This window comes from Dermacentor variabilis, chromosome 7, assembly GCF_050947875.1.
Source record: "Dermacentor variabilis isolate Ectoservices chromosome 7, ASM5094787v1, whole genome shotgun sequence".
Lineage (NCBI taxonomy): Eukaryota > Metazoa > Arthropoda > Arachnida > Ixodida > Ixodidae > Dermacentor > Dermacentor variabilis.
This window is the reverse complement of record NC_134574.1, coordinates 145,261,339-145,285,829: the sequence shown is the minus strand read 5'-3', so window position 1 is coordinate 145,285,829 and position 24,491 is coordinate 145,261,339. Positions and strand designations below refer to the sequence as shown.

Genomic DNA, 24,491 nt, shown 5'->3' with positions numbered 1-24,491 from the left:
TCTCCAATTACCTGCCTTCTGTCAGAGGCTTACATTCCAATGCCAGCAAGTTTTCCAATCCTCTGCCTTCCTCAACTGTGTTTTCCTTCTTGTGGCACCAATTCTATTACTATATTACTATTACTATTCTATTACTTTATTATTATAACAGACCAGCAGGTACCCATGACTAGACTTACTGGTGACATGAGCTCAACGGCTTGTTTTTGATGGCAGAAAGCGTCTCTTGCTAACCGAGAGAAATATGATGACCGGCACCTGTTCATTCCCATTTCTCGTAAGAAAACATTAGAAAATAAGAGTGTTCCAAGTAGAAAATCAGCATTACTGTGAACTATCTGACATTGTCAAATAGTGCTGCTGTTCTCTTGCTTGTGCAAGAGATATGCACAAAAAATTTATTAGCGACATGTTAGCATTGAAGGGTGAAGGCTGTGCTGCACAAAGGCAAGGTGCCTTCTGGAAAAAGGAGTTTAGGGTCTCACGCAAGCCACACGCACTTTGACTGTGTTCAAGCTGTGTTCGAACGGCGATTCCTGGAAAGGTCTTAGTCAGAAGGTCACTCTCTGATTCTCAGTGTTTAGTTCTGATGCTGAAGACCCCCCCTCCCCCATCAGAGAACCTTTGTTTGTTTGTTTGCTTGTTTGTTTCAGCAGAGGAACAAGAGAATTACTGCCTTGAAACGCAAATCAAGTTCGTATTACCACACACAAGGTGGGAATAATTTTGAGGGCCAAACGGAAAGCAGGAGGATGTGGTACCAGGTGTGACAGAGAGAGTTGTTCACTGTGAAATGTGTACTTGAGTATCATACATCTAAACAACCACTATTACATGAAGATAAAATAATATTAGCACATTATATTTTACCCTTACAATTACGGACAATGATTCATGCTGTCATAAAATGAAGACACTGTGAGAGAACTCAATGCCAAAGAAGAACAATAGTGGGAATTCACACATCATCCACACTCTAATACAGTATAACCTCGTTCATAAGCCTTTGCAAAAGAAACATGAGAAAAGACTTGCTATCCAGGAAGAAGTATGATCCAAAGTCACTAAAAAATTTGACAGGCTCAACTGTAGTTGATATATACGCAATGCAAAGCATTGCGAGAATCGCTGCAGCATGAGATGAAAACACACATAGAGCTCGTGCAGCCCCGAGCTACTCGAAACGTGCGTTGTTTTTGTGGCGTCTGCGAGCTTGAGTTCGTGCTCCTCAAACTCAGGCTGGGTCAGCAGCTTCTTCGACCGGTGCATTTTGGCGGCAACTTGCCCCGCCCACTCAGTGCAAATTGATGTGGCACGAGTCAAGAACATGCATCAAGCTGGTGGGTTATGAGCAACTAGAGACACCCACTGTCGCTTTCCTATTGCATAGTATTTTAAGACAGCGACGGGGAACCCAAATGAAATTGAGCTGCTCGGTGACATCGGCATACGATACGCTCATGACGCCACTGGAGCGAAACATGACGTTCACTTCACGCCGCCTGCAGCAAGGGCCTGCAGCAGGGAACAGCGACGCATTTGGCCTAACGCCCATTCAAAGCACGCAGTATGCTTCCAACGCCACTACGCGCTATGCGCTGTGAAAAAGATAGGCGAAGATACTTAATGCAACAGGGTTGGCGGTGATAGTTGGGAATGCGGCGTGCGAGGACCGGGGAGGAGATTTGCCAGTGCTGGAATAGGAAACTGAGTGAACATGTGAGAATTTTCACACGAGATGGTCTTGTGTGAGTCTCATGTGAGCATTTTCACATGAGATGGGCAGGCAAGTATTGCAGTGAAGCTGCTGTGGGGGGTGGCTAATGATTGTGCACGCCTTGCACGTTTCCTTGTTTACATGGAAACGGTGACCACAAAATGTATAACATGATTGTAGTTTGGCGACGTGCTGAACGTAGGTGCCGAAAGATAGTGCTTTCCGGGAACGTATTAACAGGAAAAAAAGAAGCATGACTGTACTGGGTCATTTTCCATGTTCTCGATCGTGAACGTTGGCACCGGGAAATCGTACGGAACAAAATCGCATCTACGAGGTTCTACTGTGCTACAAGTTTCATATTAGTTGCATTATAATTTTTTAAAAGCACTTGTGAAGTTGTCTGCTTCTTGGCCAATACATCATAGCAGGTAAGAGCAACTGTTTAGAAACCAAAAAAAAATATATGTATATATATATACCTTCAAGCCAATGGCTGGGCTTAGCAGATGAAAGCCGGTCATCAAGGTTATACAGTGGCAAGGCAAGCTTCTCAGGACCCACGGTGAGGACTTCTTCAAAGACAGTGAGTGGAATGAACTCCCTGTCCGTGAGACCGGTCAGCCGAGGAAGGTCACAGAATATTGTCTGTACCAAGAAATGGTCCCACACTCGTAAAGCAAGACTTCACAAATATATTTGTGAAGTGATATTTTTTCAAAGATGCCCTTGTTCACAGATGACTGTCGTTTTTCGCCTAACCACTGACATAACTGATAACCTAGCTCGCCAAACCGACTTACTAAAATTAGATAAATGGTCTAGTGACTGCTCAGTGGTTGCGAATATACTAACAAAACATCTTTGGTTTCTCTTCATAATTGGCATGAGTACCAAACATATAAACATTCTCTTAATGGCAACAACATTTCACACTCTTGCGCAGAGTAAATAAGCATTCATATCTCCCACGATCTAACATGGACAACGCACATAACCAAGAATAATAATGATGCTAACCGACCTTTAGGTTACCTCAGGCGGAACATAGCACAGCCCTCCCGTTCGGTAAAACTACTATCTTAACACGCTAATCTGCCCCAAATTAAAATATGCTTGCTCTGTTTGGAATCGTGCTGAACACATTCCAACCGACCTTGTTGAATTGATACAAAAGCATGCCATTAAATTCATATACTATTCTGATTACTCATACACTACTCCCATAAGTACTCCCAAAAGAAAAAGCACATCTACGAAGTCTTTAAATACACCGCAAAATCGCAAGGCTTTCACTTTGTCATAAGTTTTTTTTCATGCGCTATCCAACTTGTTCTGCCATCAATGCAGTTCATCGCATCTCTCAACACACCAGTCATGCTGAAGCTGTATGTCCTCCCCGTGCGCGCACCACCATTCACCTTCAATCATTTTTATCAAGATAGCATCGACTGGAACAATCTTCCCTGAAATGCCATTCTTCGTGTCAACCCAGCTCTCTTCAAAGCCACCTCTGAGTCACTTTTTGTCAACATCAACTAACCTGTTTTTTCACCCACCCCTCATGTAAAACCTTGTGTACATAGTCCTTGAGGTATTGTCAATAAATAAATAGTGTAATCTCGACAATTTGATTATGTCTGATTACATACAAATTCCTAAATAACAGATGCTTTCAAGAGCCAAAGCGAAAATCCACTATGTACAATATACAAGCAGGTTTCCCTTCGAGCTGTGCTAGATAACATGATTGAGACACTGCCAAAATGATTCAAACACTGGTTGAATACACTGTTTCACAAATGTGACAAGCAAGTGCGATCAATGTTCGCTTTGCTCCATAAACTTTCAAACAATGCTCCCCGCTTTCAATAATCTGATGCACAACTTGACCTCTGGCAATGTGAGCAACGACAACAGCACAGTGCCTCCCATGTTCATTAAAGGTCTGACTGAGGGTGATGACAACCACTGCTTCCCATGTTCAGTAAGGGTCTGCTTAGCAACAGTCACCTCTTGCAGACATGTGTCAGGCCCCTCTGAATAGATGGGCATATCGATTCCAGTCAAACATTGGGAAGTGTTGAACATGCATGCTAACTTGCAAGAGCTGGAGTTGTGTTTACATTTGTTTTGACACCCTTTGGAACTTCTTCGACAACTAAATTAAATTAAATTAAACTATGGGGCTTTACATGCCAAAACCACTTTCTGATTGCGAAGCACGCCATAGTGGAGGACTCCGGAAATTTCGACCACCTGGGTTTCTTTAACGTGCACCTAAATCTAAGTACACGTGTGTTATCGCATTTCGCCCCCATCGAAATGCGGCCGCCGTGGCCGGGATTTGATCCCACGACCTCGTGCTCAGCAGCCCAACACCATAGCTACTGAGAATCCACGGCGGGTTCTTCGACAACTAATAACTGCACTCTGCAGCAACTGCATACAAGGGCAGCACTTTTTATTGGAACACGTGAAGGAATTTGTGCGCACTTTTTCGTAGTGTGAAGCGCTCGGAGGATGGCTGCGTGCGGTTTGCTTGAGTTTAGTAAATCTAACGGTTATATTGCTGCAGAGTAAGAATGTATTCTGTCTGTGGATGACCAGCAAACATTGTTGGATGAGAGCATCGAAGAAAATGACGATGATGACCCTGGAGAAAATGGTTCCTGTGGTGATCACCCACTTTATGCTGACTGGAAACTGTAAACTGTGCAAGAGCCTCAGGAACAAAAAATTTTTAAAATAAATCACCTACTACATGTTTGTTCACACGAGTGTCTTTTTGCACATTGTCCGAAACACTCAAAATAGTTCTTGGCCGCAACGACCACAAAGCGGGTAAATGCTCATGACCGCAAAAGGTTAAAGAAGTAAAAGAATACAAACGTGCATCAAGAACAACACTGCTCAACAGTCACATCATGTCAAGTCACACGAATTTCTCTTGATATAAGCACTACCCAGAGTGCTGCAAATTTTGTATTGTTGAGGTACTACTGTCGCACTCGAATTGCAACATCGAGATCCTCACCTGAAGTGTAAGGTCGTCAACGGCATTGAAGTCCTTGAAGTAAAAATCCTCCAGGAGCTTTTCAACATTTCTCGACCAGTTCCTGAAAACATTCAAATCACCAGTGTTATGAAGCTGACACGTAGCAGGAAGAATACCTTAATGGACAAGATGGTAATTTGTAAATAAAAGTGCATTCACTACAGATAAAGTAAGCCAAACATGTGCCATGACAACGAGGTAAAATCTTTCCAGAGCATAAACAAGCATGGTCGTGGGCAGATACTGTATATGCACGCTTTATAAAGTGCTTCTATTCCTAAGCAAACAAATGTAGCGTATCCTAGAGAATATGCTGTACATGAGATACATATAAACTAAGTTTTTGTTATTCACTTTGCTCCTTGTCCACCTTTCTTGTTTCCGTGTTTTTATCGCACTAAGTTACTACTTCAAATATGGACGACCAACTAGCCCAACAGTCAACTCATATATAATAGCATAATACTCTATCAAATATTCAAAAATATTGAATATTTGCAGAAGCCTAGTATTATGCTACTGCAACCATATCGTTATTTGGCCGCACTCAGCCATAAAGTCCCTTCAGAGCTTTGACAATTGCTAGGTGGCACATTTTGTCACTAAAAAAATAAAATAAGTATTACAGCACCAATTTGCCCATATTAAGGGACAGGTACCTTTGTGCAGATTGCCAAATTACAAGTTCGGACAAGTTACTCTTGCAAGTTCTAACACGGAAGACAAGACCAATGCCAACCCAAGTACATACGACTTGTGCAGGAGATCTGAATGCACAGCTCACCCCATCTGAATGGTGCTCTTCAGACACGTGAACAGGGCGGCATACTTCTCTGTAACCGAGCTCAATCCGTGCTCTTTGCTCCAACGTGAAGCTAGGTGAAGTGCCACCTGAAAGTACCCGACACGGCACGACGCTCCACGTTGAGCGTCTCAACAGACAAAAGCACCGAGAGTTGAGGAAAGTTGGTAAGCATTCGTCGTGATTGGAACGTTGACAGCACCAAAAGAAAGACAGAGGGGCAGGGGAACGGACGACACAAGTGTTGTGATAACAACTGAAGTTTACTGAAGCAGCATGGACAAAATAGACAAAAAAATAAGGAGCCAGTATCATAGCGGTGTGTGCACTGCACAAATTCTTCAAAGTGGAGAAATAAAATATATATATATATATACACCATGCAATGTATTCTGATGAAGGCCGGACCCCGGCCGGAACGTCAATAAACCGCTTCATACGTGTGTCTACTTCACTGTATATATATATATATATATATATATATATATATATGAAGTGTGCTAGCTGCCCCCTTTTTTGGCTATTTTTTCTGTGTTGCTTCAATAAACTTGTTGTCAGTGCAGTGGTCATCTTGTACTTTTCTCTGGCCCTCTGTCTGTGTCCTCTTTCGTGCTGCTTTTCCAACATTCCAACCACGTCTAAGCAGAAAAAAGTTGAAGAGAAAGAGTATGAAGCACTCAAAAAATACCAAAAAAATTCCGGTGCTTTGTACGTAATTGTCCACAGCCACTCTTGCTGAAGCCCTGAAATCAAGTGGCACTGAAGCCGTCAAATCAAGTGATGCTGTCTCAGTAAAACATGATAGCAGGTGCTTCACTTACCTCGCACATTTTTTAGGACACTGCAGCCAACACTGCAGTAGCATTACAATAACATCATCGTGACTCAAAAGTCAATGGAACGCCAGCCAACATTATAATACCAGCTCACGGCAGCCACAAGATGTGCACATGCCAAGATAGAAAGTGTCCAGTATAGGTATGTCGAGTCAACCAAAGAGGAAGTCGATGATCACTGAATGATGGATGATGACTTGGCATAAAAGAACAGTTATATGATCTGCCCCAAGTGATGCAATGCCCTTCACTTTTGTAAAGTACAGTAAGCCAAATTTGATCTAAACTGCACTGCTTTTTCATGCCCCGAAAGGCTGAGCTACACCACGATGACTCGCTGGGCAGCTTACAGCTCTGAGTGTGACGTGGTTGGAGTCCAAGCTTTGGCACGTAAGTGAAATTCATGCTGATGTTATCAGACAAGCGGGTTCAGCTGTTAAATAGAAATTTTTCTTTCAAAGAAAACCTAATTATGAAGCTGTTGTTACTCTTCACTAGAGTGTATAGATGCAAAAAAGAATTTGCTTACTTGGGCATACACCCTTGCATTGAAGTGCTGCCCCATGCTCCAAGGAAGCACAGCAGGAAGAAATTCCAGTAGGTGTGACTCCAGTTCGGTCTCAGGATCGAGGCAGGCACCCAGGTGAATGATAATAGCCAGGAAAGAACACACGCTTCCTGTCCTTTCAATACCTGCCTGTTTTGGAGCAAAGTCAAGGAAAAGAAGTTTCAACTGACTGCCTACGAAGATTAATAGACAAGCCCATATTCGTATGCAAAGCTTAAGTCTATTACATTGGCCCCTTAGACTTTCCTGCTTTTTCTTTCTCTTTTCTTTTTCTGCTACTAAATGCTAAATATATGAAAGCTAGCACACATTGCAACGTACAGCCACACCAGCAGAATAAAGCACACAGAAATGTGATCACATCATAGCACGTAAAACCTGGCATGGCCACACTGACTGGCGACTCTCACGTTAACAGTACCGTGATAACACCAGATTTTGCGTGCTCCCACAGATTCTCCCCCACTGGGATCCCCGTAGCTGTAAACAGCGACGATTCCTGGTGGAGTCGAGAAGGAGCAGTAGTTGTTCGCAGTGCTTGTCCCCGTGAATGAATTGAAACAGCCAGCGACACACCGCAAGAAAACTGCCACAAGACCAGTTCGCTCAGCAACAAAAAAATGTTGCCACTCACCCATTTTTGCACTGTCTATTGTGCGACCAGTGGCATGCAAATGCACGCTTTCTTAATTAATCGATGTGGATATACCTACATACCTAAAGGTGCAAAACAGTACGGTGCAGTACAGCACCATGCAATCTGGCACAATTAATGTAGATGGGGAAGTACAGAAACCTTCTGTCCTCTCAGTGTAGCAAAGAATCAAGCTATCCACTCACCGCCTCTTAACCTGCCGTTAGCTAATAAGGCCATTTAGTCTAACAGCAACTAGCGGAAAAAAAACAACTGTATATAGATAGTACACTGTACTATATGACTGCGTGCCATAGGAACACCTTAAAATTTCTCACCTGTTCCATGGCAGGAACCAGCTTTGCACGAAGTCGTGGTGTGCGGAGCAAAATAGAGACAGCCGTCCACTCCAGCAAGCAACGAATCGACGGTTGTTGGCTGTCTTCAACGAGCTCTTGAAAAACATATTCCAGAAGTTTTTCAAACATTTCCTGTACAAGAAAGAAAAAATTAAATGAAGGTCAGCAAAGAAATAAAGAAAATAAAAATCCATTGTCTACGCAACCAATTAACAGAAAAAGAAGTCTAGCCAGGCAATGGAACTGACAAGACACCTTGCTGCTGATGTCCATTTAACTGTTGCTGTTAAGTGTTTTCGTCCTTTTTTTATTTCTCTCATTTCATGCAGACTCATAATAAAGAGAATGTACACTATGATTGTTGGTAAGTGCCTTGCTAACAGTATCCTCGATTACACACACAATTCTGAAAATCCCTCTGATGTCTCACAAAACTTCCCTTCTGTCCCCTTTTAACTTAAACTCCAACCATCAAATTCACCCTCCAACTCTCACAAAAAAAGAAAAAAGTAAGAATGAAAATGAGAAAGCCCTACACAGAACATGACTAACGTTCATGTAATCGACGAAGTGAAACAGACGTGGACAGAAAACACATATGTACTGAACATGCACGACAGAAATGGCGCCAACTTACAACGGCAAGTTGGAAGCTAGCGCCCGTCCTGTCATGTATGTGTTTTCTGTCCACGTCTATTTCACACCCTTGATTTCCTGAAGTATGACACACCAATTAGTCAAAGCCAAGATTCTGCATGGCTAACCTCCGGTGTCTTCTCACCGTGAACCATAACCAGGTGCGTCGAGAAAATTTTGCCCATTGTAACAGGACGTTGAGACAATTTGCCACACAAGAACAACAAACTTTATTAGACAGCTTTAGTTTAGCATTTTCAGTTCGATCCACAGAGACCCATTCACACCCCAACAAGTTGTACACAGCCGTTCAGTGAGAATGGCAGCGTGCCAGTAGTGGAAAGCAGAATGCCGCCCTTGCCCATCTGTCAAGCCGATAAGCCGAATATGACGGTGCATACACTTGGCTTCTTTGTTTTGTCAACAAACTGACCATGGAGAGTCATGGTGCTAATGGCTCGTGCAACCACCACACTGGCACACCACCTGCCGGTTTACCAGTTCTCCCTACACTGGCAAATTAAAAGCTGCATTGCAAGCGCTCTGTCAAGTGGGCGTTAGTGTATAGCAGACAACAGAAATATTGAAAGGAGGTTTATTTCTAATTCCTACAGCTCTTCGCCATCATGTTATTAAGAGTTTGCGAGTCTAAACTACCTATCGATCAAACTCCAATATGGCTGCAGTGATTTTTTGAAGTTTTTGAAACAAAAGAAGCATTAGCTTAGGTCAGCTATATCAAATGCCAAATATACATTCAAAAGAGACAACTAGAACAGGTACATTGAATGTTTGCCGATTTGGTGAGAGTGCATTGTCATGTATTTTGTTGTCACATAGACTTCTACGTATTTGTTGTATTGTTTGTGGGCTGGAATGTGCCTTACAAATACAAAATTTGTCATAGCAGCATTACAACCTTAAAGGTGTTCTAGAATTTACATAAGACCCTTCAATAAATTTAATTCGTGCAAAATTCCCACTCTACGTATCAATATTTTATTTTGTTTCTATTTTGTTCATACTTTTTGATACAGTATTTTTAACAAAAAACAAGCCCCCCACCCAACACCCACCTCAGTGCCACCTTTTCTACCTCAGCAAAGGCAGTAGCCCCATGGATAGCTTGTGTTTCTGGGACACGCATTTATCGCAAATGTGAAATCAACACACTTCCTTGCAAAGCCCAATCATAAAGATCTGAGCAGTGCAAACTGTACGGTAAGCAACGTTGAGCTAAAGCTCTGTATTTCTTTGCAACATCAAGCGATTGAAGAGGCTTACCTCGCTCAAGAGATGCAGAAGGCACAGCTGAGCTTGCCAGACCCTGTTTTTAATTCGGTGGATCGTCGAGTTCCCAAAGTAGCGCTTCCGCGTTGAGGTAACTTCACGGTCGTACCTTACCAGGGCCTCCGAAAGCTTAGCTGGGGTCTGGACAGATGTTTTCTCACTAGAGCTTAGCTGGATCAGGAAGGCAATTCCCAGGGCTCGAACTTCAACGTCAGCTTGGTGTTCACTTGGAAGGGAAAATAAAAATAATACAGAAGTTCAATGAAGTAAGTTGGCATTGGTACAAAACAGCATAGCCTGGGCCACGGTACCATGGCAGTCACGAGATGCATGGTAAGGATAATTACCAATATTTGACGCATACAGTCTACTCTCATTAAAATGGACCCTTACAATCCGACAAAAAATGACTGTTTTATCCAAAGTCCATAATATTCGAAACACCTCACTTTCGAAACTTCGGTCACGATATGCAACAACGTTATTGCAAAGAGTGAGTGACAAATGTTCAAAGTAAAAAAAACAAACAAAAGTAGGTCGCAGTTTCACCCAAGAAGCGAAGCATCGATTGCAATAGCAAAATAGTAGACCACTATGAGATGTAAGGAGCACACTTTTATCGGCAGTGTATAATTGTAAACATTCGCTCACTAACTAAATTAACAAGAATGGTGTCACGCGGGCACAGGTAAACATGAACACATCTCGCTCGATAACTGCGAAAAGTTGCTCCCAAAACGGAGTGAGGGAGCGCCGTAGCAGCAGCGAGCGAACTGGCCTTCATGCTGCCTCTTGCTTCAACGCGAAACATCGAGAGCACAGCGCATATGAAGCCAACGTCACTGGGCACACTTTGTCCACAAAGCAGATCACTTTCAAGATATGGTGCCCGCACGGGCACTCCCTAAGCAGCAGCCGCCAGAGTAGAACCCCTCCCTCTTGACTCCTCCCCCCTACGTTCCTCGCACACGTAAGAATACGGTAGGCTTCTGCCCCGCCTTCCTCCCTTGCGCACGCAATATTGAGCCGCAATCGTTGGCTGATCCTTACAAGTCAGTTGTCAGCCCACGTCGACACGGCAAAAGTCAGTTTTATACGCCCGAGTTAGGCAAAAATTGCTGCTACCCGCCGTGGTTGCTCAGTGGCTATGGTGTTGGGCTGCTGAGCACGAGGTCGCGGGATCGAATCCCGGCCACGGCGGCCGCATTTCGATGGGGGCGAAATGCGAAAACACCCGTGTGCTTAGATTTAGGTGCAAGTTAAAGAACCCCAGGTGGTCAAAATTTCCGGAGTCCTCCACTACGGCGTGCCTCATAATCAGAAAGTGGTTTTGGCACGTAAAACCCCAAATATTATTATTATTATTAAAAATTGCTGCTAATTTCCTCCACTAGAGCCGATAGTCCATTGTGGCATGGTCCATTCAAAGCAAACTTCATTGCATTAATAAAATAGGTAGAGCAAACCAAGGTTTAAATATGGCCCATTGTATCCGAGAGTCTGTTGTACGCGAGTCCGTTGTAACGAGCATAGACTCATTACAAGAATCAGTTAAATGACTATCTACGATTACCGAATACTAAATATGCCCTACTACACAAACAAGCCATTAAAGTTAAAAATGCCAACCTTCGTAGCAGCTGGTTGACGGATAGGGCCTCGCCTTGCGCGGTCACAAAGGCCTCAGAATCAAAAACAATCCTGTAAGAAGAATAGGCGCAGTGTAATCAACGTGCAGCATGCAATACATGTGAGAAGAACAATCCTCATCTGCCAGTTGTATGAGCTCTTCAACTTTCTTCAGCTGTCAGTTGTACAATTATAAACCTTTCAGATAATCGCTTCTTTGCTAGGATTTCAAGAGATTTGTTGAATTTAGGCTGGGAATTGTAGATTGCTTTCGGTAACCAGCAGCTTCAGTTCGAAACTAGCACAAGATCACACATGACATAATGTGAAAGAAATGCCACCAGAGTCACAGTCACTCCGAAACGCTTTTGATGACTTTTAAGGAAAATGAACAGGCAAATGAAGCGAAGGATGTACAAGACACAGTAGCATGGCTTTCACTGCTGCAGATCATTCGCACGCTTCGCTTTCAGGGTCTCCTCTGCCATCTGCAGCTGCCTGAACATCTACCACACTATGGGTGTTCATACAATGCAGTGCATATAGAGCAACACCTAAAAAATATACAGCTTGGACAAACTGTACTGTCAAACAATAGGGCCAATGTTACAGTGCCTTTGAAGTGCACAAAGCACGTTTCTGTGACAAAATAACAGATTGATAGCCAATCCAATCTAGTTTGTGATGGTTTCTCATCAGAATGACAGTGCGATGCAAAAAAAGAATGCACAAAGAACAAAGCTGTCCTTGTTTGTGTTGTGCTGTCAGTATTATATAGAATTATTCTGCAATTCAATCTCTAAAGAGAATTCATATTTCAAAGGAGTACTGACATGACATTTCAGAATTGTATTATTATTATTATTATTATTATTATTATTATTATTATTATTATTATTATTATTATTATTATTATTATTATTATTATTATTATTGGTGGTGGTGGCGGCGGCGGCGGCGGCGGCGGCGGTGGTAGTAGTAGTAGTAGTAGTAGTAGTAGTAGTAGTAGTAGTAGTAGTAGTAGTAGTATTACCTGAAAGGCTCTGAACATTGGAAAAATTGCTGGCAAGCACCAGAATACACTAAATAATTTACTTTAATAATTTGTTTCTACAAAGCAGGTTTGGTTTTGGTACTTGGGATGTAGAAACATCATGAAACACTGGGTCACTCTGTTCCTATGGTTGCGGTAGCTGTCATGCACAAGCTCAGCCAAAAGAAAACATGCACAACACTTCTATGCAAGTTTTTTTATGAGCAACATCATCATACCTAGCCTTATTGCTAAATGACGTAAGCACATTTTGCTCTGTGTCATGACATCACCATGATTTCAGTGACACCAGGTGCCGCTTTCTGAAACAACTTCAGTATCAAATTAAAATGTTTCTCCCAACCTTCCCGTTCATTAAGTGTCAATATTTCATGTACGAGAAACATGTGGTAGAGTTTCTGCAACTTTGAAAATGTGTGAAAGTACAGTTATCATGTACAGTTATATGTCACAATACATTTATTGTGCAGTTATATGTGTAAGTAGAGCTGTTGTGTACAGTTATATGAGTGAGTACAGTTATAGTCTACAGTTACACGTGTAAGTACAGCTACTGTCTACAGTTATACGTGTAAGCACGGTCAGTATGTACAGTTATATGTGTAAATACAGTTATTGTGCAGTTATATGTGTTAAGTACAGTTATTGTACAACTGTTTTCATGGGCTTGCATTTAAGTGAGCAGTGCTCCCGTCGGCGCAGCGCACTTACCACTGCTTCGCAGAGGCCTAACGAAATATCACTTAATCCACACACACGTGGGAATCAATGATAAGTGAAGCTTTGATGTTTACCGAAATGTCTTCACCTCACTTCTCCTTTCTTCACTGCTCAGCAGTTCAACGCCCCTCACTCAGAGCATGCTCGAGTTCCCCTTTGTTGACTTCACACTGAGCTGCTTTTGTTGCCAATTTATTCACTTCTTGCCTCTCATTCCACTCGCCTCTTCGGGCACCCACACTGCGAAGCATAACCACACTGGGGGATGGGCCGGCGATGTTCACACACCCAGTGACACATGCCAAGTTTCACATACCCAGTTGCATGTAACCAGTGGCCCAAGTTGTACAACGGACAAAACAGCAGCGGTCAGCGCACCCAAAACGGGGAGAAGAGGCACGGAAAGCTTCGCATCAAAATGAGCCACCTGACACAGATGTGCGAGGAAACATACCGTTGGTCCTTGCGGTAAACGGGTCCGTACGTCAGAGCCTTAACCATGACATCCAGTTGGCTGTCCATCAGTATCACGCTGCCCTTCCATACGTCTATCAGTTTTGTAATAAGGGTGCAGAAGACACCAGGCATCACTTCTCCCAGATCCAACAGCTCGTCAAGATACTGCAGGTAAGGAAAGCACGAAGTTGTGTGCGACTCGAGCTGGTAAATGTGACAGGCTGAACTACAGATAGTAGCACTGTGAAAAGCTGGCCATTATTTTCTTCAGTGATACCACTTTAGCCATGTGCCCACAACACACTTACAGCACTGGCTATTACACCAAAAAATGGGAAATTTCAGAAATATTTGTACTACTATAGCATAAACCTCCAAGGATCAGGGGAAACAACAAATAAAGTTGCCAGAGCAGTTAGATGAAATAACAATTTCAACTTCTGCTGCTGTAAATTAGCATATATGAGTACGTATGCAAGTCCGTTACACAGTTGTGATACGATAAGTGATACATGCAGATGAGTAATAAAACTGCCGTGTTTTCCAAAACTTAAGCACCTCTGGAACCTAAGCCCCTTTGCCCTTCTGGGAAGAAAAGGCACTGGAACGAAAATATTCTGCACGAATGTAGGGCTTAAATGACAAAGTCTAAAGCTAGGCAGTTTTCGTGGTCAATTTCTGCAGCCAGATAAAAATTTAATTGGTCCCCGAGTACTTCTAAATGTTTGGCTTCTTTTTGTTTATCTATTAGAACATCTCTCTGAAGCAATGTTGACACATAAGGAGCAGCGCAGTTATGTTTGCAAAAGTGTGTTTACTAGGCCTCAGCCGACATTGAGATAAAGTCTCAGAAAAGCTACATTGCAACCAGCTTTGGATAAAACTTAAAACTGTATCAAATGACAGTGCAGGTGACTACTGTGAGGAAGCACAGTTATGGCAAGCAGTGTTATTTACCTAGCCAACCATAACTTGTTCTCAAATTGGGAATGATTCCGGACTGTTTATTTTCACTTTTTGCACAAAGAATAATACATAGTGGGCAATCCAAAGCAACAAGAAATGTTAAAATGTAATAATTTGATAAGTGTAGACAACAGCGATATTGAATATTGCTTTTACTTCAACGAGCTCGAGAAGAATAAGAAGCCAACCGCCAGCAAGTGAGAACACTGGCTCCCAGAGAAGAAGACAAAGTAAAAAGAGAGTGTGTCTTTCAAGGACTATATTCAAAATAACTCCTGCAAATAGTGTAAATACAGCTGTGCTTCATCCTAGGTGGTGAACATTACTTCAATAGCACAATGAGGTTTTCACAGAAATGCACAGAAAGACGTTTGTTTGTTTTGTTTTATTTTCCTTTTCAATAATAAGGTTTCCATGGCCAGAATACTAGTTGCATTTGTCACTGACAGGTGGCACTTGGTAGCATGCTTGGGTGGGAGCAAACACAGGGACACTATGCTAGAGTGTAGGGAGCCCTCCTGCACACACACAGGCTCAAGAGCTGTTATAAAGTGGTGACATTTCCAAAAGTTCTGCCGCTATTTCCCCCCAAGTTTGGCAGACCGCTATTTCTATTACCCATTCAGTTGGAAGGCCCGTTGCATTACTTCATGTTATGCGTTGGCATATACCATTAATAAGTATGCAATTGCCTTTAATTTTTCTTTAATTTATACGGCAATTCACAGAGCAACCTGAATATGCCTTCAACCTATTTGTCGCCTTTTTCTTGTATTTGAATGCCATGGACTTCATTTCTTTACATTTGCAAGTCGCACGGAACGCTGAGAGCAACGAGTTCTGCAGCATGGTGGCAAATGCTTGGTTAGCATCACCTCGCATGAAGAATGTGAAGTGCATTAAACCCTGTTCTTGCTCAAGCATCTGCACGTAAAATAAATGCATTCTTGAAGTTTTCAGTAATAAGAAATGTCCTACAAGTCTGTGTAACTATACATTAAACATGTGTGTATCAAGCTTACATATGCTGTATCTTTTTTGGTGGCTGTACACTTATTCAAGAAAAATGGTTACCTGCATCATGGGACCAATGACCACAAGTTCCGTGGCTTATCTTGGTCATGGCCTGGGCAGACTCCTGGTGGGCCATCATTTTGAGTCTCAGAAATATAGGTAAATTTTGCTGAAAGCTTAGCCCAGCATTAAGCAGGCGGCAGCATGCACCTTTTCAAACACTGGCCACTACCCTGGAACATTGTGTAGGCCTCCGTACAAAGGCTCCCTAAGCTACAGTGCTCACACAACTGTCAGTTCCAATGGGAAAAGCAACAAATCATCATCACTATCAACAACAACAAGGTACTGGCACAACTGAAGTAAATGTAAATGTAAAGTAAACGTAAATTTTCTGACAATAAACTTTTTTGTTCTAAAAAGATATGCTCTTTCTGTGCTATCTTTATGGGAACAACTTTGTGCTACTATACTGTTATTACAGTTTTAAAAAATTATTGAATATTTATTTTTTCTGGTGCATTTGGATCACCCTGCACTTTTCATACAAGAGCTGATATTTCTTTAACTGCCTCAAATGCAAGCATCGGTCATAACTTTGATCATGTGAAGGAAAGGGGAGAGGCAGTTCATGCATCTTGAGGGGCCCTGAACCACCCCTCGGGCTCGGTGAAAAAACACAGTTTACAGATGGCATACGCTGCTGTGAATATCTCAGCCAAGTTTTGCAGTTATGCGCGACGCATGAAGCTCGCAAACGGAGCATGAAGTCACCTTTCTCTCAAACGCTCTTTTCAACAGAAGGCCCTGTCATCACCACCTTCTAGACACACTATTTCGTCATTCTCTTAGATGGCTGCTACTGGCCGATAGCTGACATTAAGCTGCGGTTGGTAACATGGCGTAAATACCGCAGCCGTCGCGGGGTACCGTCACGAGTCCACTGGTTAAACGCACTGTGACTTGCCGAGAACAACCACGTTTGGCTTATGTTTAGTGCCTCATAGGCACCAAAATCGGAGGCCGTGTCGTCTACGTTAGTCTTCGCAGTGCAAGGCATTGAAGAAGGAAAGGGAGCACAGCGGAGGCCGTGTTTAATTTCCAATAACTCCGCTTATGCTGAACGCATTGAAGTACTTTTGCGGCAGTATTTTTGAAGCAGTATTTCTGAAATAGCACATTTTCACTTCAGATGCCTTTCTCCACTTCAATAAAAAGTGGTTCAGGGCCTTTAAAGAGAGATCATCACTCCACATGTCGCACTGCTGGGAATGGTAGTACCAAGCAGCTCCTACAGGTTCTCAAGGACACAGCAAGCTTGTGTACTGATACAATAGATTTGTCCCTAGGCCCTTATATGGCAAAATTAAAAGCAAACGTTTTCTATGCCACCGTATAACAAATTGCTAAAAACTGAAAACAACTTGCATGACTTAGTAGGCGTCCCTGGTATAGATGTAGTAGTGATGGCTGGAAAGCAAAACTGATGAACATCTCCACAGCAGGTCGGAATATGTCGCTCTTCTTTAAGTCCTTGCAGCTCTGCCAGCAGGCCTTAAGGCACTTGGACAAGAGGTCGGCATCAACGACCTTGACCTGCAGATAAACAAGCGCAAGTTTATGAGCAAGTAACCAGTGCCTATCATTTGAAAGTTGCACCAGGGGCTGGTGGGGTACAAGGGGGCAGGACTATGGATAAATTTTGACCCCCTGAAATTCCTTAATGCATATATTCAACCAAGTATGTTTTTTTTCAGGTACTTGATATCATTGTTTAAGGACTCCCAACAAAACACAACACAATTCACATTCACAGTTAACTTAAACATTTATCACTGTCTCATAACTTCTAAAACCTTTATATATGATGTAAAAAGTACATACAAAATCTTTTTGTTCAAACTCAGCATGTAACAAATACATGTTTAAACGAATATAGGATATAATGAATGATCGGCAAATACAAAATTTGTAGCAGATACCAGCTTGCAAAGAATACATGCTTATAACGAATATCGCATACAACAAATTATCGGTTATAGCAAAATATAATATATATCAGCATGTGATGAACATATGCTTATAACGAATACAGTAGACGTCCGTTAACTCAACTCCGCTTAATTCAATTTTTTGGTTAATTCAATCTCCACCGAAGGTCCCGGCCGGTGCCACGCATTTCTATGGGCCCAAACGTTCATTATTTCGATCCTAAAATTGGCATTTGCCGGATAAATCGAACTTGACCAGTCGACACGCACCTGCCTGACACGTATGGTGACCCCAATAGCAACCCCTTTAGCGGCAGCATCTGTCTCGGCAGAGCTTCGGGAACAGTGAATGCGATGAACGCATGTCATCTCCCGTCAAAAACGCCTCTTTTCGGCCCGCCCTAGGAAGATTTTCAAGCAATAACAGTAGCCCACGATGTCTCATTACTGTATTACCGGATTCTAACGCGCGACTTTTGTTTTCCAAGGAAATTGCGGCGAAATTTGCCTGCGCCGTAGAATCAGATACGAAACCAAAACCACCTTCGCGGCGTTCGTACGCTTTACCGCATAACACGGCTGTATTGCGGCAAAGTTGACTAAAATTATGCGGCAAAGCTTATTTTAGGAAGCTGGCCGCCATTATAAAAAATCTGATGTACGTTGGATTTCTATTTTGTTTAGGAGCTTTAGTGTTATTTCTACGTTCGTTTTCTACTTTGGATACATAGAAAGTAGGCGCGCATTTGATTCGGCGGCGTGTTACACTCTGGCAGATACTGTCATATGTATCAGTGGTGTGTCTTGACGTTTTTTCTGCATCTTGTTTAATTCGGCTCACCAGATAATTCGATCAGTTTCGTCGGTCCCGTCAGGGTCGAATTAGCGAATGTCGACTGTATGAGCTATAAAACGGTATTTTCATGTTACATGGAACTTCGTTAAAGCAAGGTTCGAGGGCACTCCCTTTCCCTCGAGTCCTATCATCTAATCTAGCAACAAACAAGAGGTTCAAAGCACATATGTCCCTGAGAAATGCTGCCTTAGTCACAGCTCAGCACTCTTAAGACATCGTAAGCACCTAAAGCAGCCTGCACTTACTAGTGACAGGGCATGTGACACGGCCTTCAGAATGTGAAGGCATGACTTTTGCGAAGCTGTCTCCAAGGCTTCGATGGCTTCCGCGATCAGCTTGTTGCAGAGCTTGTCGGTGGAGAGAGCGATCTTGGAGACGCTCTCCCAAACGAGTTCAGTCACTGCGGCCGCAAATGCCACCCAGCGCGACTTGGCAACTCGGTCCTGGATGCTGCGGAGATGTAAGGACATGAAACGGCGAATGAACTCGTCATAAACTGACAGAGAGTAAACAAGCTAAATGTGACAAAACTTGATGTTGAATGTTTGATTAATCTCCACACCACTTCGGGTTTGCGGTGTACGTACATCCACGAATCGGGTCTAGAGATCGGCCTTGAGATGCTTCCTTTCTCAATTACTTCAAGGAGCAATGCTTCCACTTCATTCGTCTTCCGAGGAAAGCGTTTGAGGACCCAGCGAAGGAACCTCCAGTAAGGCACCGTTTCCACAGACACAACTGCCGATGCCTGAAAAATGTGCAGTGAAACCTCATTAAAGGGACACAAGAGATAAACCTTAATGAGTTAAGATTGTTAAATTACGAGGGCTATTATTTTTTTCAAGGTCTGATCGGTTGCGAAATGAAAACCACAGTGAAAATACAATGACACTGTGCACAGATGTGTTGCACAGTGCCTCTAGTATGCCTCTCGATAGTGTGAGGTTGCAGTTGGCAATTCTGAGCATGCAGTGAGCACATAAACATGCCTCGTAAACAATAGAGTCTCCCACTAAGTGTGAAGTGCATGCCGTCATTCGATTTCTGCATGCTGAGGGGTGCAATGCAGCCAAAATTCATTGATGAATGAGTAATGTGTACGGTACAACTTTTATGAGCGACAGAAAAGTGCGGCAACGGTGCAGGAACTTTGAAGCAGGACACACAGACATTCATGATGCAGGCAGGCAGGGAAGGAAGCATGTGTCAACCGATGATCTTGTTCAGCGAGTGGATCAGGCTATTTGAGAAAATCATCAGTTCACAATTTCTGTGCCGAGTGCTTAGTTTCCTGAAATCGAGAGTGAGAGACTCCAGTGACACAAACTGTGCAAGATGGGTTCCCAAGATGCTGACTGACCATCACAAAGCACAGTGAATGGCTGCAGCCTTAACGTTTCTCCAGTGACACTATGACGAAGAAGAAGATATTTTTTAAAGAAAATCGTAACAGGGGATGAGACATGGGCCCAAGAAACAAAAGAGCGATCCAAACAGTGGGTGCATTCTGATTCCCTGTAAGCAAAGAAGTTCAAGCAAATCTTCTTTGGCAGAAAGCGTATGGCTACTGTGTTCTGGAACAGCAATGGTATTCTCTTGGTGGAAATTGTGGAACGGGGTCCGACCATCACTGTAGCCTCGTACAATATGACTCTTGAACGTCTACGAAAGGCAATTCAGAATAAGCGACGAGGAATGTTGTCATCAGGCACTGTCCTTCTTCGTGACAATGCGAGGCTGCACAGCGCAGCTGCAACAAAGAAGCTCCTACAGCATTTTCAATGGGAAGTGTTCGATCACCAACCGTACAGCCCGGACTTTGCTCCCTCTGATTACCATCTCTTCACTCACATGAAACGCTGGCTAGGAGGACAGGAGTTCGACACAGACAATGGGCTGCAGACCAGCATACAAACTTCGCTGAAGGCACAGCCAGCTGTCTTCTATGACGAGGGCACAGAAAAGTTGGTACCACGCTACAACAAATGTTTTAATCGGAGCGGCGACTATGTAGAGAAGTAGCTGGAAAGTGTATCTAAATGTTCCAAATAAAATAGTTTCAATTTTCAATGTGGTTTTCATTTCGTGACCAATCGGACCTTGAACAAAAAATAGCCCTTGCATATTCTTTCACAACTCACTTTCGTTAATTCTATGGCAACAGGTAGATTATTAGAAAAGAAAATGCAAATCAAAGTTCCACTGCTTTAATTTCACTCCGAAGCCCCAGTGCCAGTACGTCACTGTGACGTGCCAGATTTCACAGTATTTTTTTTGCATTTGGATACTTGTGGCTCAAAGTTACTGAAACTTGACAAGTTCTGTTTTTAGCTCTTAGAACACAATGCAGTCTACTTTTATCTATAAAAAATTAACTACATCCGAGCGGATGTTGTGAAAATCTACATCACAGCAAGCTGGTGCGGAAACAACAGGGCGGCATTGCGACCCATTATTTGTTTTTTCGTTGTGTCTGACTTACCAAGTCTCATCTTACAGTAAGAGTGGCTTTCTGGTAGTATTGTAGAAAGGTAATTTACTGATACAGCTGAGATAACATTACTCTTCAGTGCCCCTTAATGAAAAGCTATATTGCAGTAAAAATTCAAATTTACACAAAAGAAGAGAAAAAGACTAAAGAGGTAAGGAAAGGAAAGACTGGGAGGTTGACCATCAGATATCTCCAGTTGGCCTGGAGAAAGGAAAATTGGATAAAAAGATAGAGACAAAATAGAGGAAAACAAAACTGAGACAAAGTGCTGTCACAGACACGCAGAGTCACACACTCCATCTAGTGTCACACAATCTGTCACATTGTCACCTAGTCACAGTCTGTTGCACAATTTGATATACTATCTTTTTTAAATAACACAAAGCCACACCTTTAATGCCTGGTGTCAGTTGACAACAGTGTGTCACACACAGTCACACACTCAAACATAATATCACACACTCTGTCCCAGTGTCACACAGTCACAGTCTGTTGTACAATCTGATGCAATATTTCTTAAATAACACGGAGCGACACCTTTAATGCCTGGTGTCAGTTCAGAACAGTGTCCAAGAATCATGATTTCTGAGAGTGGATAATTGTCCACCTTTGTCTAGCGTGACGCACAGCACTGGACTGGCACACCACTTCACATTCGATCACGGTACACAAATTTGCACGCCATAAATAATCAGTTCAAGGACTAGCACATTTGGAAAATTTGTTGTAGCTAAAAGTGAGTGTTATGAAGCTAAGTATGTGTCTCTTGGCCATAAAAGCAAATACAGTAAAAAGGAGCATAAGAAATGTCCGAACATAAGAAATGCCATAACCGAAATAAATCTTGAACAGTTAAACCTCGACATAACGAACTTCAATATAACAAAATTCTCGATATATCAAGGTATTAAACTTTTTACAACTTCTTATCTATAGAACACCATGTATTTTGAACCTCAATAAAGTTAAGTGTGTTCATAAAGAAATGACACTGCTGCCATGAAAGAATACAGAGACAACAAATGGAAACTTCTGCAGATGCAGACAGTCAAATGGTTGAATTACATGTGCTTGCGAACACACCTCTCAAATCACGTGCCGAACTACCGATAGCGACTGACGAAGCGGAGCAGCATCATGTTCCATATAGAGTCCATGTGTGATAAGATCCTACGCACCCTGCATGCTTTAAGTGTGAGAGAAAGCATGCTGGAGTGAGCCGAGAAGGATGGTGGCGTGATGAGCGCCATCTTCGTGTGCGAGCAAGGAGAAAGAAACAGAAGGGAGCTAGCTCGTGGTAACGCGATCAAGCGTATGTGAAGGCAGAGGGAGGGGGGGGGGGGCAGGTTGGCAAGCGTCTCCTTTTCAGACAAGGCCATGGCTCAGCGCATACACAGCCGCCACACCCTGATTTAGAGGTAATCTGTCACCTGTGCAAAGAATGGGTAAGCTGAGATGGCGTGGCAATTTGCGCTGTGTTCCCGCACACTGAATGCTGTCGGTTGCATAATCTCGAGTTAAGGGACTCGTTGAAGCGAGGCAGCCGAAACATTTGCTTCCCGCTGCTGGCGTTTTGCATGATGGCGTCATCCCACTGCCGGCGACACTATCAGCCGTTGGGGCGAAGCGGACGCAAAAACATGACCGGCTTCGCTTCATACTGCCAATGTGAAGATACTGTCGACACGGCATGAAACCGTCTCTTTCGTCATCGACTCTCAAATTCAACAATTTTTTTCTTCTCATTCAAATTCACTTTTCCCGATTGCCCAATTATTCACAAAATCCTGGAACCCCTCCTGCATAAGAAAAATCCATTGGCGACTGTACTTCCTTGCACTAAAGTTCGAATTTTGACACAACGAAATTTCGATGTAACGAAGCCAATTGTCAACTTTACCAACTTCAATATGTTGACGTTTAACTGTATCAGAAATAAGCAAAAAAATGTAAACTCACAGTTGATTGTATGAGCTTCTCTCTACAAGTCTCGAGGCCCTCATTGATGAACTGGTAGGAAAGGGAGTTGAACTCGCGCTCGCCGGCAAGAATGTTTAAAAACTGGTAGTGCACTTGAGTTTCTTCAAAGTCATCCAACTGCCAAGAGAATGGAGAAGAAAACACAAAATTTCAATGGCTTCGAGATTTGCATTGCAAAGACGAAGACAAATCAAGGATACAAAAATCATGGCCATTTCCTTGAAAGTCTGCACCATTCTTAAAAACAAACAAGACTCAGCCCATGCATAGCATGTTCCAGCACTTCAAGCAGTCCTGTTTTAAGAAAATATTATTATTTTTAAATACACAGCTCGAAAAAGTACTCGAAACATGCAGGATTGCAATAAACAGGCAAGCGGCCTGAAATGAGAAGGAACAACAACTTGGGTGCATAGCATGCAAAACATACACTAAAACGAAAGATGGAGTAACGGACAAGTCATGTCATTATCACAGTGGTAACATTACAATACTAACATTGATAACAATTAGCTTGAACCAGAACAGCAACGCTGTTCTTTTTTTTTTTCTTAGCCTTCAGGAATTTAGAAACAGCATTTTCCCATCACAGGCCCTTGTTTTACACAAGCAAGCATGCTTTCTGCACATATCAATTATGTGGAGGGCTATGTATTCGCTGTGAAGCTTTTCATCACATAATTGGGCTCTGCCCTCACCACATGCCCGCACCGCCTGAAAGCTTGACAATACTACAAGGGGCGTGCAGTAGAAAAACCAGAGGAAAATTTCACGCAGTCAGTGCATTTGCTATAAAGCAGCTACTTTATCACTGCACAACTATGATTATTTGGGCTGAAAATGGAACATACTACCGAGTCACCATCAAGTGCAGCATAGTTTTAGGTTTACCATCTTGGAAGCCGTACAGAATTCGTGCAACAATTACCTCTTCTTGGACGACTACGCTTACACAGAATAGCTGCCCAATACGAACTCTTACTACGGAGGCACAGTTCTGGCATCCAAAGCTACAAATGGTGCTCCCGAGTCAAAGGTATTAAAGTACAGCCTTACACTGTTGATTGAAAGAAAGGCAAGCTTGTAGATGTACTCGTGCATCTCCTCGGCACGCGGCACGAGCAACAAGAGCAGCTCCTCTTGCAGAGAAGCTGAAAAATGCAATAATGAAGAAGAAGAGGCATTACAACACAAAACTACCTGCCATAATGTTGATATCCTTCACTTGCACTTTCTTGTGACCGGTACAGACTTTGGTAACCAGCGCAAGCACAAAAATGAGCAAATAAACGAAAGCGGGACTAATCATAGGGACTTGTGTGGTAAGCCAAAAAAATAATGCAATTTGTTATGTGACAGTAGACAGCACAGGAACTGAAGACACGCAGAAAGAATGCAAAATTACAAGGTATTGAGGTGCGAGTTCTTTCTTTC

At 42.8% G+C, this 24,491-nt stretch overlaps 1 protein-coding gene across 4 annotated transcripts in view; it reads right to left on the bottom strand.

Annotated features, from left to right (window-relative positions):
* The window catches only part of LOC142588095 (tRNA (guanosine(18)-2'-O)-methyltransferase TARBP1), a 72,000-nt gene that overhangs the window by 33,746 nt on the left and 13,763 nt on the right, over nucleotides 1-24,491 (bottom strand). For all 4 annotated transcript variants that reach the window (XM_075699557.1, XM_075699556.1, XM_075699559.1 and 1 more), the window contains exons 9-21: nucleotides 24,114-24,208; nucleotides 23,037-23,174; nucleotides 19,174-19,334; nucleotides 18,832-19,036; nucleotides 17,168-17,335; nucleotides 13,758-13,924; nucleotides 11,530-11,601; nucleotides 9,895-10,126; nucleotides 7,954-8,106; nucleotides 6,943-7,110; nucleotides 5,560-5,666; nucleotides 4,755-4,836; nucleotides 2,200-2,365 (exon numbers count right to left, since the gene is read on the bottom strand). In XM_075699557.1, the coding sequence (XP_075555672.1) occupies nucleotides 2,200-2,365; nucleotides 4,755-4,836; nucleotides 5,560-5,666; nucleotides 6,943-7,110; nucleotides 7,954-8,106; nucleotides 9,895-10,126; nucleotides 11,530-11,601; nucleotides 13,758-13,924; nucleotides 17,168-17,335; nucleotides 18,832-19,036; nucleotides 19,174-19,334; nucleotides 23,037-23,174; nucleotides 24,114-24,208 (1,914 nt within the window). The remainder of the gene's footprint in view (nucleotides 1-2,199; nucleotides 2,366-4,754; nucleotides 4,837-5,559; nucleotides 5,667-6,942; nucleotides 7,111-7,953; nucleotides 8,107-9,894; nucleotides 10,127-11,529; nucleotides 11,602-13,757; nucleotides 13,925-17,167; nucleotides 17,336-18,831; nucleotides 19,037-19,173; nucleotides 19,335-23,036; nucleotides 23,175-24,113; nucleotides 24,209-24,491) is intronic.